The 14,650-nt window shown below is 44.2% G+C and overlaps 1 protein-coding gene across 7 annotated transcripts in view; it reads right to left on the reverse strand.

The window, feature by feature from the left end:
- Window positions 1–14,650, reverse strand: part of AMBRA1 (autophagy and beclin 1 regulator 1) — a 133,426-nt gene that overhangs the window by 26,113 nt on the left and 92,663 nt on the right. For all 7 annotated transcript variants that reach the window (XM_080617551.1, XM_080617549.1, XM_080617547.1 and 4 more), the window contains one exon: window positions 2,548–2,687. In XM_080617551.1, coding sequence (XP_080473677.1) covers window positions 2,548–2,687 — 140 coding nt within the window. The remainder of the gene's footprint in view (window positions 1–2,547; window positions 2,688–14,650) is intronic.

Raw genomic sequence — 14,650 nt, forward strand, 5'->3', positions numbered from 1 at the left:
ACAGCTTCTCATTATGAGCCCATGGAGCAAGTTATGCCTTTTTCTGGTCAGCTTGTGCTTGCAGACTACTCATCCCATTTTCCCTGTATTTGAGGCACAGCTGCTATTTCAACCTGTTTATGTGATCCCTGTAGTACTCGGTTTCAAATGCCTCCAGTGTGCATGGGAGTAAAGACCCATGGAATTATAACCCTCTCCATTGTTTGCTACTGACCCCCATTTTCTTTGCCAAATTAGAACAGTGGGGGTGCTTTCAGCAGTACAGTGTTTTCTTGATCCCTGCTGTTTGCCAGCCTAGCCCCCATACAGTACTCTATCAATTGCTGAATCCTTTCTTCAGTATTTCTCTTCCTCTGCATTACTGTGTATGCAAGCTACACCAGTGTTTTTCATCTTTCTCCCTCATTTCTCAAGTTGAAGTCAACAAATATGCCAACCTCAAACCAAGTCTATTAAGCCAAGAGCTACTGGGGTGCATCTACATGTTAAGATTTTTCCCTTCTCTGAGGATCTTCCAAGTAGATACGTGGCAGACATCACCGCCAGAAGCCACTTCTGCTCTGATGCAGCCTCACTCACTCGTGTTTTGATATTAGACCCTCTATGCAAACATTATTCAGCTTGGTGAGTATCTACACCTTCATGCAGAGGTTTGCAAGTCATCCTAGCTGTTGCTGATCTACCAAATGGTGCGGTCAAGAACAGAACATATGAGGTGTCCTTAGCACAAGTGAGGTCTGCACCAGAAGCATCAGTCACTTCAAACCACCGGCAGGAAACCTGTTGAAGCATTTCTGTCAAACCACCAAGAAATCTCCCACCTCTACAGCCACCTTGTTTCACATTCATATACAAAAAGTTTGGTTTTGTTGGAATGATTGCATGATTGTTGTTGGAATAGAAGTATGGAGATAGAAGAGTGCCCTAGCAAGATGGTGTGCTAAGAAGGTTCCACAGAGATGCTGAAGAAGGACTGACACTGTTTCTATAACATACCACGAAAGTGTACCTGTTGTGTCTTTAATTAGTGAGGTGCCACATAGACATGTCACTTAGCTTAGGGCTACTGCGAGCACCAGAATGGATACCTAATGTAGGTGTGGCAAGCCACAACAGTCAGACCTAGCTCGACTCTGCAGCGTTCAAAGCATCCATCCTCAGGGAGACTTCATTTCCCTTGGGTCTCATCCAAGTTCATCTCATGAGCCAGAATCAGTAGACTAGATCTTATCACTTCTCTATACTGACAAAAACTTAGAATTACTTTGGAGTTGGTGAGGAGAGCCATTATTCCTGAATAATTCTGCTTTGAAAGTACAGCAACTGTTCTAGAAGAAAGCCACTTATCCTGGAAGAGTGATTATAGCTTATTCCATAATAATATCTTGTAGAACTTCATGTATAAATAAGGCCTTGATGAAAGATTATGTTCAAGAGAACAAGGCGGCTGTTTGAAGAGCGCTGGCATTCTGTATGACTGAAATTGGTCCAATCTGAATTCCAACCACAGATTTCACTAGAAGGCTGTACTGAGTTAGTCACTATTACAATTGTATATATTCATTCTGATTTAAGAGAGCGGCTCTACATTGCCCATATGAGCCTCTTCAAGCACCACATGCCTGATCTCACGCACAACAGATGGAGTCCACATGCATGTGGTAAGACCCCCAGCAGTGCTGCAAGGTTTTAGCTGCCAGCTTTTAAGTTACAAAGAACTTCAACAAGTGAAACATAACCCAAAAAGAATACCAAGGTAAATAACTGAAGCAGAGAAAACTCTGAAGTGTCCCTGCAGCATGAAAGAAACACTGCTCCAAAACAAGCATCTGCACAACACAATGGAGAGAAGGGTCTCAACAAAGTATGGTGCAGACTTCCCAGGAACACTGCTCAGTCATCATCTGTGCCACACTACATCTAAATTAGCTTGTGTTTAATTGCAAGTTTACAAAGGGTCAGTTACACCTTTCATGGTGCTGTACAAATAAAAGAGAGCTCAAGTCTACACGTCACACCGCTGCACTTTTAAGTGAGAACCAAAACAATTCACTGGCTTGCTCATAATCATGACAAAAATCTTTGCAGTTCATACAATCTCATGCTTGAATACTGTCAACAAGCACTCGATAACTGCAGGTCAGCAGCTTTCAACCTGGTTGGTGGACTCCAAGTGGTCCATGAAAGCTGAGCAAAACAAGTGTATCACTAACAGCTCAAATTTGCTGTTCCCATTGGAAACTTTTAGAAGTCCATAAATTCAGAAACTGAGACACATTTGAAGCAAAGGATCCAGAACGAGGAACACATGGGAAATAAAATGAGCTGAAGAGATGCACTTCAAGGAGCCTCAGAAGTTCATACTCAACAAAACAAACTGATTGTAAGAGATTCTGGTAAACCCTGTGGCAGTCCAAAAAGACCATTAGGAGCTGGGTTTCCTGGGTCTCTCAAGTGAAATGTCTCAGGCAGTGAAAAGCCATCTTATCCACGCTGCCCTAAGAACAGAACAGCCAAAGCAGTTGCATCTCCACATAAAGCACTTACTCTGGTCGGCAAATCACCAGGTCCCCTTTGTTGGTGCCATATGCCAATCCCAGGCCCGGCTCAGGCAGCCAGCGAGCAGAGTTGATGCTGACATGTCTTCTCTGGTCGGCAGGCATTGGGTACAGAACGTTGAAAACTCTCTGAAACAAAAACAGGAGATTACTTGACAGGACAACACAAGACAGGAGAGCCAAGGAGGCTCAAGCAAATGTTCAGTCTTCCTGCAGCAGTACAGGCTAGCCAAGAAGACCACAACACTTTACAGGATGTTGCAAGAAACCATGAATCCAGCAGTGAGAGTAAGCTAGAAACGCACATACATGTGTCCCTAAGTGTTTAATAGACTGACTGGCACACAGCTGTGGAAGAGAAGAAATTCTTCCCCCAGGAGAATCTGCATGTCACTCAGTGGGCTGCAGAGTCCTGTTCATACTAATTAAGCAAAGTGATGGGGACAAGTGGTATAGTCATTAGAAAGCAGGCAGGACAGCTGGGGCTCTTCTGGCCTTCACCTTTCATCTTCACTCATTAGTGTGGGAACAGGAATCTAGCAAGTACACAGGGGCTTTCAGCATCAAAGGTTTATTGTTTCTAAGCCAAGCTTTATGCAAAAATAATACGCAATTCTCTCCTTTTTAAACACTTAAAACAGCCTCCTGACAACATTTCAGAGTTGGGCCAACCCCACAACAACAGAGCATGGAAGAACATCAAAACCCCTCAGTTCAGGTCCCCTTCCAGCACCATCCATTTTACCTGCAGTAAGGTAAGATGCTGAAGACTGCTAAGACTGTAGGTAGTTAGCACAGCTGCAAGCTGCAGTAATACAGCTGAATGGAAACCCTGTGCAAAAAGGACCAAGAGCAAACTCTGCTCTCGGGTCTGCACGAGCTTGGTTTCCAAAGCGTATGAGCTTGAAAAGCAAGAACATTGAAGTGGAGCATTATATCTACATAGATACTGTCCTTCTCCAAGAAGCTAATGTCTTTTGTACAGCACAATGCTTTCCTGCACCCTGACATCCAGCAACCAGAACTCGGTATATTGACAACACTATTTAGCTAGAAAATATGACACATGTAGACTATGAAAACAAAGGCATAGGAAGTAGGAAGTGGGGTAGTGAATAAGTTTGGCTATCAGGAACAGGGACTAGCTGTGTCAATGGACCGGGCCACCAGAACATCATGGCTTCAGAAGGGCAGGCCTGAAGACTGCATTTACAAGTCCAAATCATTAACAGAATTTCTGCAGAAATGGATGCAGGGTTTAAACCTCTAATCACTGCAGGTAACACAGACTTCAAATCTAGAGTTTCAATGGGATAAGTCCCAGGTTAAAGATGTGTTTTACGTTAGTTTTTAACGGTAAGTAACCATCCATCCATCACAAAACATGTTTTTCAGACTCCCCAGAAAAGAGGATGGTGCTGGACCAAGAAGCAGGAAATGGAATGAGGATGTGCTGGAAGAACAGGATAAATAAAGGTAGATGGGAATGCAGGTCAACCACTTCTGCACTACTGAGGTGGCCTGAAGTAATAATTACAATTCTTGTGGGTGGAACTTATCAGCTACCACAACAAATGGGAACTGTTTTTCCTCTGTAGTTCTACTGCTCACCCCACATCTTGTGTTTGACAGTTTAACCTGAAGTCTGAGGCAGAAACCACTTAGCTGCATGCCCTCCAAAAGCTAGTACCCAGAACCTTCATCTTGACCATCATAATGCAAAGTAAATCAGAGCAAAACAACAGCTACATTACGTCCTGTCATCAGTAATACAATTTAACTCTCCTCTGAGGAAGCCACCACATTAAAGGAGAAAATTTCCTTCAGGGTTTCTCTGTATGACAGAAGCTGATCACTCTTTGCCCTGGCTATCACTCAGCAGTCAGTCTATTCAGAGAAGCTTGGTGTTTGGATGGAAGGAACGTGTCCTTGCAGGTTTATCTAGATCTTACCCATCTCTACCATGGAAGAAAAAGAACTGGGGAAAAAAACCCATGTATGATGCTAACACCTGTTACCATGGAGATCATGGTGCACTCTGATGGGAAGACTGGATTTTGAGGAGGAGGAGGAAGGAGCAGAAAAGGAGGGGTCTGCCAGAGCTGGAAGCATAAATTCATAAAACAAGCATTCCAAAACTCTCAAGAACTGCAAGAGTTTTCCATCACATCCTTCTTTGGCAAGTCAGAAATGGCTCCTCTCCTCCTGAGAATGGCATTACAAGGTATCACAGCTCAAGAAGCTGCCTTCCTGGGATAGCCACAAGCTCTCCTCCACTGTAGAGTGTGCAGAGCCACTGTCCCACACGCTCCCCAGCCAGCCATGCCAAGGGGGGAGACCTGCCAGCTACAGCTGAGTAAATAGCACCCCATGGAAAGTGCTGCCAAGGACACAGGTCTGGTTCTGACAACCTGCAAACACATTGGCTGAGGGCAGAATCCCAAAGGCAAGATGGCTTAACATTTCTGCGTAAGAATAGTTGCTTCATCACTCCACTCCATTCACTTCCAAACAGCTTGTCATGCTGAAGAGCTCCCCTCCCCTGCTGCTTCCCACTCCCACGCTAATGGGACAACTCCATGCAGTGTTAAGGGTGATGACATCCGTGCATGTGGTAATTAGTACATAAAAAGAGAAAGCAGCTGTACTGGCATAATCACCACTCGCAGCAGTAACCAGGGCCCAGCTAATCAATCTGATGCAGTCATACAGACTGGCTCTGGCAATTGCATCCATTAGCAAGACCCCCTACTCTATCCACAGATTAAAGTTTCTTCAACATCGGCAGGTCCCTCTCTTCAAAGAGGGTCAGACGCCTGCCAGGAAGCATTATTCTCCATAGATCACAGCTAATTCCTCTTGGATTTTTTTTCTTGTCTTTTTGTTTCCATTGCTAAATCTTATTAAAAGTAACTGAGCTATTTCAACCAAAGAAGCCAGCCTGAAATACACCACAGAGTGACCACAACTCTTTGCCAGCGGGATTGTCTACGCTTTCTAGTTCTAAGCTTCTAGCTATAATATTCAACTTATTACAAGAACCCTACACTAACATGATTCTCCAGCTTCTAGGCCAAGAGACTGTTGCCAACCCTCAGACACTCTTAAAACCAGCACTTGGTAATTTACCAGTTCCCTTTCATTGGGTCTGCTCCCTATTTGCAGGCTATGTGTAACAGCCATACTGATGGCCAGGGGTTCAAGAACCACTGGTGTAGAAGTCCACTAATCTTCAAGGCATTCACCACACTGCACTACAGCCTCCAAAGAGGTTATTTTAATAGAGTGGTATTTTCATTTAGGAGAGATATTGTATTGCACCATACTTTATCAGCCCAAAACCACTGCCAGCAGTCACAGCAAGCTTCGAGGCTCTTCACCATAACCAATGTCAAGCTTGCTCTTAGCACCACTACAACAGTGATTCAGTAATACACAGCCACGCCATTAGATGTGGCAAGTCAGCATTTTGTGAAGTTGGCAGTTGTGTTTGTTTACAGATGCTGTGCTGAAATAGAGGTTTGAATGGCGTCTTTCTCTAACTATAAACACTGTGAAGTCTGAGGAGTGGGAGCTTCTGAACTTCCCTATGGAAGTCTGAAGCCCAAACAGGCCATGTAAGTATAGCAAGCTGCTCTTTTCTTGGTAACGACAAACACTTAAATGTCATTTCTGCAGGCAAGAAAGGTCCTACCCCTTCCCTTTAGGGGATCCAGCCTGGATTACACAGAACAGTTGCTTGACTTGTGCAATATGTTTGTAGAAAACCCTGTCTCTGGTGATCTCTCCACACTACACACACACTTCCGTCATTTGAGGGACTCCATCTCTCCTGTGAGTTCAGGAGATGTCAGCAAGATTAAAAGGTCTTATTCTACAAATATTGAAACTGTCTCGGTAGCCAAGGTTCTACACAAAAGGCACACTACTCACTAAAGAAGCAGCTGGTTGCTTCCATTCTACATCCCTAAAATCATGATATGTGTGTGGGGAGGTTTCATTGAGTAATTCATCTCTGCACTTCTGTTTTCAAGGAGTGCAATAGTAGCAACTGCTTAACTCTTTAGTGTGCCTTTTCCATCCTCCCTGATAAGGAGCAGGCAGTTGCATCATCTCCTGAACTCCCTAAAGCTCATTTCATCACTTCACAGGCACTTCTTCAATGCTGAATTCAGCAGGGGACAAGACGGCTCAGAGAAAGCAGAGCTGTAAGGCCATGTGGCGTGCAAAGGCCACCTCAAGTCCACTGCTGCTGCTCCCCCTCCAACTTGTCAGTGCACATCAGTACTGTAGCACTTGTCACAGCCACCACTTAGGTATTAAACTTAGGTATTTATATTTACTTACAGCGGAGAGCCAAGGAGAGCCTGCATCACAATCAACAGCCTCAAGGAATCTTTCCCAATGATCTTTTTCTCGCCGTCAAGCTGCTGTACTTATGTGGGAAGAAGGGGACCCAGGGCACAACACTCAAGCACAGAGCTCAATTTGTACTTGCCCTGGAAGGTTAAGAAAACTTTCTGCTAAAAGCCTCTGCTCTGCAAGTCCTAGTTATTGATCTAGTGCTTCCCTCTTCCCCTCCCGCTCCATCCCAGGAAAGCTGCTGCTATTTAATAAAGCTTTTCAATTTCCACCTTTCCCCTCCATTTCTGGGGTGTGCCAATGCTAAAAAGCTGGAGATAGCAATCGCCAGGATCCTGTCAGTCATCAAAGGAGCAGCAGGCTACCCCAAGCCTCTGCGACTGCTGCCAGTTGGCAATGGTGCTGCACTGGTCTGAACAGCACCATGCTCGGCCAAAGCAGAGGCACCACGTCCTCTGCCCAGCTGTCTCTTCGCTAAAGGCCTTCCCACCACTAAGGAGAGCAATGAAAAGCAGGGGAGTGCTGAACACTGCTTGTTTGGCAGAGTAGGACCTTTCTTCTCTCTGGCACACAGGAAAGAGAAAACATGTTTTGTAGCTGGAAGAGAAGAGAATATTGGCACAAGCGGGTAGGGAAACTCAGCAGGAACACTTGCTTGTTATCTTTTTAAATTCAATAGAGACATTTCTGCTCTTGACTAGATGCATCGCCTTTCAAGATGCCAATACATTTCAAGCAATTACCTTTGCTTAGGCCAAGCAGTAAGTTGGGCTATTAGATCAGCCTTGATAAAGACTGCATGGGGAGGGGGTGCAGATGTTCTCTCATTTACATGGGGAAATCTTGTCATCCATCCTGACAGGCAAAGGAAGAGGAAAGCCTGAAGCACATCAGATGGGTTTATCAGGCACCAGCCTAAAATATAATTATTCATTTTGCAACAGAATCACTGCTGTCACTAGAGGCTGACTGACCATGAAAACACTCAAGAAGAGAAACATCTAATGTGCTAAAACCAACAGAAACCTCTTACTGGGAGGACTGTTAAAATCCACAGTTTCACAGCTAGTCTGACCTGGGTTGCAAAGAAAAGAACTTCAGAAAGGAACATTGATCTCTGCTGGATGGGTATAGCTGTCCTGGCAGCTTACATTCATACCTCATGCCTGCACAGATATAATGTTTATGTTGGTAAACAGTGCTCTTTATATGGATACAGGCTGTATCACCAAAGTAACTGTAGAAGCTGCACAGCTATGCCAATGTACCTGCAGCTATACCAGATCCTTCAGCCAGCACAGGTACCTCATTTTGTAACACACTTCGGCAAACTAAGCTACATGGAATATGTAATGCAGAAGAAGCCCTAAAAGCACAGCCAATCCACAACACTGTATAATTAAGTTCACTAGAAGCACACCTCCAAGAAATGCCTACGTACAGTTTGGAACTACTCAAAGAGCATTAAAACAAATGCAGAAAAACACAAACTGCATTTGTATTTGCCAGATGAGGTCCAGCAACGGGACAAAGGCATAAGCAAAGCAAAACCAACCGCAGCACAAGGACTGCACACATTTTGCATTTCCCCACGTGTCCATCTTCCGCTCCACAATCTGACCTTGAACAAGGAGCTTCAGAAGTTTCACTTCATCTTTTTCGATTGCAAGCATCTCACTGGGACTGAAAAGCACCTAAATCCCTTCATTATCTTCTTTTTGGCCTTACTCCTCCCAATAGTGCGTTGTCATTGAAAGATCTTACCTGATTTTTTTAATGTCCATGTGTTAACTATTCATCTCTAACACCAGGGTATCAGATGCTATCAAGCGTCTACCACTCTACTGAAAGCACTGAATGTCCTTTACTTAGCTGCCAGGAAGTCAGCTGCATCGCTGACTTCCACAGTGCTGCCAAATTAAACAAGTCTGTGGCTTTTTAAGGTCCAGAAGCATAATAAGAAACAGACATCCTAACCTGATCTCCTTAATAAATGACACCAACCCTTTTTTGCTAAGATTATTCTCTTTACTCTGCCTTCTATTAAGGAATTTCACAAAAGCTGCTGAAATTCAGGCTGATGCCTTGCACTGCCACAAAGCCCAGAGCCCTCTGCAGCAGAGTTTAAGTCTAGCTTGTCTAAAGCAGAAAGCCTTTAAGGCCAAGCAAACATTCCTTAGGATAACTGATCAGTAGCTCAATACTCTTATTCGTAAGAGAATGTGTATCAGTATTCTGAAACAAGCCAGGTCTCCCCTTTGTTTGGAAGAGTCTCCTTTCTGTATGAATACACAGATAAATAAAAAGACCTGCATTTTCCATGGTCAGACAGGGGAAAATGTTGCTTTTTTGCTCTCAGTCTTCCCCTAAGCAGCAGGTTGGTCTCAACCCTTCCCCCATGGCTGGTTCCTGCTAACAACATACACATCTTTCCATTAGATCTTCTCTGTTAAATTGGAAGAAGCAAAAATAAAGCACTTATCTTTTTGGATTTGTCAGTCTTATTCTCAAATGGATCTTATCACTTAATGCTCAGCACAAATAAAATTTCTTTCAACTCCATTTATCTTCCCCAGCTGCAACAGGATCACATATGAAATTCGTTTCCCATTCTTTACCAATACAACAGACCTCTTTCTGCCTTTTTCTGCACCTAATGTCAGTGCAGCTTGGCTTTTTGATCCACAGAGAATTAAACGAGAACTAACCCTTTATTTTCATCATCAACCGAAACCTCAACTATGGATACTTGATCCAATTCTGAAAACAGGTCAGCACCTGAAGTTTCTGTAGGATGGACTGAGAAACTTTCTGCAAAGGTAAAACCTTGTTGTTCTTGTTGACCATACACAATCACACAAAGATCACTCTCAGATCAGGAGAAGCCACATTACAGCACACCTAACTCTTTTCTTTCTTTAGGCTAGCTCTTGGCATTATGAATGAGTTCTTTATCTCACATGCCTGCCATGCAACTACTACATGAGAAAGAGCTTTAAAATACCTACTGGGAAACTTCCAAGCATGAACAAGAACTAGGTCTTACAAAGAAACAGATCATCTCAGGTAACAAAGCTCTCATGCAGGAAAATAACACAATGGCAGTGAGGTGGCTCATTAATGTACTACCTGTCCCCCTAAGGCTGCAAAACCAGGGTAATACCTCTAAAAAGCCGTTTAGGGGACTGGTCCAAGCTCAGATCTGAAACCTAGGGCTGAGTAAGCAAGAACTTGATAAACAAAACAATTGTCCTTTCAATTGTGTGTTGGAACAGAGGAAAGGAGAGAAACGGGAATGCCAAAGGGGGTGTTAGCATGACAGAAGATAGGTATGTATATATTGAATACAGATGCACAAGTGAACTGAACTGTGCAAACAGCCCCCAGCTATTGCTATCTCTTGCAAAAATCACTGACAGCTCTCAAACCTGGAACCAGAAAACCACGGTCACTCCTATGGCAAAAGGAATGACAAGCTTCAGTTTTGCCCCTTACTCAGTCTGCAAACCAAAAGCAGCACCTGTGAGTTCCCCATTAAATGTCATGCTGAGACTGTAACAGCAAAATCTACACTATGTTAAAGATCTAATGACAAGAGCAAAGGATTCGTGCACAGCTGCCATTCCACCCCACTCTCCGTCTACTGAGCCTCTACAGAACGGCGTACAAGATCAAATGTCAACAATATGTTGATGACAGAGCTACATGCATCCTCATCTAGGTGAAAAGAGGCTGTCATCCAGCTGCCTACACGTCTGGAAGGCATAAATACTGGAGGAAAGAGCTAGCTTAAATTTAAACCAAGAAAGATGGCAGAAATAATTACAGGGAAACAAAAAATCCTCATGAAATCGCAAACCTCTTCTCAGCCCATGGCCAGTTTAGTGCCAATCTGGTAATAATTCACTTCAGCTCCCTTCCCCCTACCTGATCTGGGCAAGATGACTGCACATAATCTCAGATGGCAAATCATATTTGCCATGATTTCTTCTACCAAGTTAAAACTTTGCACCCAACTGCCCCACAGCTAACTATCTCCTGTGAGGCAAATGGGCTGAAGGCCTTATCTGAACTGCAAGAGCAGTTCAGCTCTCCTAATACTGGACCCCATATTAAAGGAAAAGGTCTTAGTTTTCAGCTTCACATCCCATGAAGTGAAAACATCCTGAATAGCTGTCATTAGCCTTTCCTTCGTGCCAGTTTGGTAAAACTGGCACTGCTCCCATGTTTAACCATCACATGAGCTAACAACACAATATTTTATGAAGGGATCCTAATAAGCTTTAATTTTTCACAGTTTCTTCTTAGTTCTGTCTTATCAACCCTCATGCAGACATGGATGAATCAGTCAAGGCAGCAACCGCAGTACTCTCACAACATACCATTCCCGCATCTACACTTAAATGTGCACATCTGTGCAAATCTTCATGCCATCTGTAACACCAAGGTGGAGCTGCATTTTCCAATGATGATGAATACAGCTCTTTCTTACAACACTCAACATGAGCAGTGCTTATAGCACTGTGGGTTTTGGATATGCTTTGTTTTCCTAAAGATACCTGCCAGAGTCTGCCAATCCACCGGAGGTATTTCCCATCTCAGTCAGGAAACGGTTCTGTCCCCATGCCCTCTTCCTAGTATCATAGAAAGGTTTGGGTTGGAAAGGACCTTAAAGCTCATCCAGTTCCAAGCTCCTGCAGCGACACCTTCCACTAGAGCAGGTTGCTCCAAGCCCCATCTAACCTGGCCTTGAGCACTGCCAGGGACAGGGCAGCCACAGCTTCTCTGGGCAACCACTGCTAGCACCTCACCACCCTCACAGGGAAGAACGTCTAGAATCACAGAATAGTTTGGGTTGGAAAGAACCTTAAGATCATCCAGTTCCAACCCCCCTGCCATGGCCAGGGACACCTCACACTAAACCATGTCACCCAAGGCTCCTGAACACTGCCAGGGATGGAGCACTCACAACCTCCCTGGGCAACCCATTCCAGTGCCTCACCACCCTCACAGTAAAGAATTTCTTCCTTATATCCAATCTAAACTTCCCCTGTTTAAGTTTGAACCCGTTACCCCTTGTCCTGTCACTACAGTCCCTAATGAAGAGTCCATCCCCAGCATCCCTGTAGACCTCCTTCAGATACTGGAAGGCTGCTCTGAGGTCTCCATGCAGCCTTCTCTTCTCCAGGCTGAACAGCCCCAACTTTCTCAGCCTCTCCTCATACAGGAGGTGCTCCAGTCCCTGATCATCCTCGTGGGCCTCCTCTGTACTTGTTCCAACAGTTCCATGTCCTTTTTATGTTGAGGACACCAGAACTGCACACAATACTCCAAGTGAGGTCTCAAGCAAGCAGAGTCGAGGGGCAGGATCACCTCCTTCAACCTGCTGGTCACGCTCCTTTTGATGCAGCCCAGGATACAGTTAAACTTACTAGAACTTCTTTCTAATGTCTAATTTACATCTCCCCTCTGTCAGCTTAAAGCCATTCCCCCTTGTCCTGTTACTACATGCTCTCTCCAGATTTCTTGTGGCCCCTTTAGGCACTAGAAGCCACTCTAAAGTCTCCCCTGAGCCTTCTCTTCTCCAGGCTGAACAAGCCCAGCTCTCTCAGCCTGTCTCCATAGGGTAGGTGGTCCAGTGTTCTGACCATCTCTGTGGCCTCTCTGGACTCACTCCAGCAGCTCCTTGTCCCTCTTGTGTTGGAGGCCCAGAGCTGAATGCAGTACTGCAGATGGAGTCTCACAAGAGCAGAGTAGAGGGGGAGAATCACCCCTCTCAACCTCCTGGTCATGCTTCTTTTGATGCAGTCCAGCATACAGGAGGTTTCTAGGCTGCAAGCACATACTGCTGGGTCATGTTGACCAACACCCCCAAGTCCTCTCTGCTCAGAGCTGCTCTCAAGTATCAACACGTATATGCAGTCTGTGACTCTGCTTGGGCCTTTGGTAGTCTAAGAAACATCCATCTGGCTCAGTTCTGCCAACAGTGAAAAGTTTCTCTGGGCAGTAATTGGATGTATTATTTGCAGTTCTACTCAAGAGTTGTCAGAAGCTCTCCCTATCAACCTGAAAATGTCGAAGTCTCTTTTAAAAGGAGACACAAGGGACCACAGCAATAAGTATGTTTTTTCAGTACACAGCAAGAGGTCAGTACTCTCTTGCAAACTACTCTTGCTTTCACAAGTATGCTAGTTCACATGAACTTTTCCACTGGAGCTAATGTGTTGCAGTAAGCCATCTCCACGTATTCTCGTAATCAGTTTTCTTTTCACATTATCGAGGGTTCTGACAAACTGTAACTTGCACCCCAGTGAAGCACATGCGAATGGCAATTTGCTTTCAGGCGTAAGGCCCCTTTGGTTACAGCTGCAAGATCATTCACAGCTCATCCAGTGAGTCTAGGAGGTCTGACAGTGATTTTTGCAGACTGCAGTGACCTTTGCAGGCCACACTGAATAGATGCTACTGACACCTGCATGAAGCTCAGGAGACAACAGCACTCAATAAAACTCCTCATCTTCTGTGTATTGCCCTCATTAAGGCTTAATATACTGAAAAAAACCTTGGTTCTGCGCTTAAACTCATGTGCCTTGCTGCTTCAGGCCTTTCTTCCTGCGGTATTTGGAATTCTCCATCTGTTTACAATGGAAGCATACACGTAATGTGTTCCATCCAAGCAACCAACCGATCACTTCAGCGGGATGTTTCCCAAATACCAGTAGTCTTGTCAAGACCTAATTCTGGATCTTCACAGCCTGAATTTCCTTCCAGATTCAAAGCACGATGCACTATTTGAGACACAGCTTGGTTAAGTCACCTTCTCCCCACAAACTGCATTGCACTTGAGCTTCATGTGCATCAAATTTTCTTATCACCTTCCTCACTTTTTTACCTTCAGCTTGAAAGTTCCTTTCTATGTCTTATTTTAATTTGACTACAGCAATCATGTTTTCCTGGTATTTTAGAGTTAGCTTCCTCTGGGTAATACGAAAAACATTAAACGTTGCAAGGGCATCAGAATTTGTGAATGCCAGAAATAAAACTACCTTCTGGCTGCCTTTCCCACTAATATCCACTGCTAACAGATCCAGAACAATTTGAGCCTTACTCTTTTATGTTTATAAGGACCTCCAGTTCTGATCAAGTTTCTAATTTCACATTCCTCTAAGTTCTTTAACCTCTATATACTCCTGGAATCATATTGAATTCAGAAATCACCCTAGACCCAAGCCACTTGAAAACAGATCCTCTTTATCTGGGGACCAGCTCCACCTATGCTTTCAAAATAGGCTGCAAAAACTATCCTTACTCCATATTAGTCCTTTCTCCAAACTTCCCATCTCTGAAACTCAAGTATTCCCAGATAATTCCCAGTACCACTGCAACCATCCCAAGCTAGAAATCTGCTGAAAGCAATTCATTCCCTGTACTACAGATAAACTTCAGAGGTGTTAGCTAGGTTTGCAGAAGTAAACCACTAACACAAAACAACAAGAAATGAAGCTCATGCATATCACTCCTGTTAAAACTCAACACTACTGGAGAGCTTTTGAAAACTCAGCCTGAAGAACAAGCCTGTTCTTCAGCAAAGCTGGGTTTCCATCTGAAATGCTCAGCACATCGGTCTGAAGGGACTGAATAGGAAGAGCATGAACCTCTCACTCGTGATGACCCTATTTGATGGCAATTCACTACTTTTCCTTCATTTCTGAACACAACTCAGAACTGTC

The sequence above is a fragment of the Psittacula echo genome (assembly GCF_963264785.1).
Source record: "Psittacula echo genome assembly, chromosome: 5".
In the NCBI taxonomy this organism is placed as follows: domain Eukaryota; kingdom Metazoa; phylum Chordata; class Aves; order Psittaciformes; family Psittacidae; genus Psittacula; species Psittacula echo.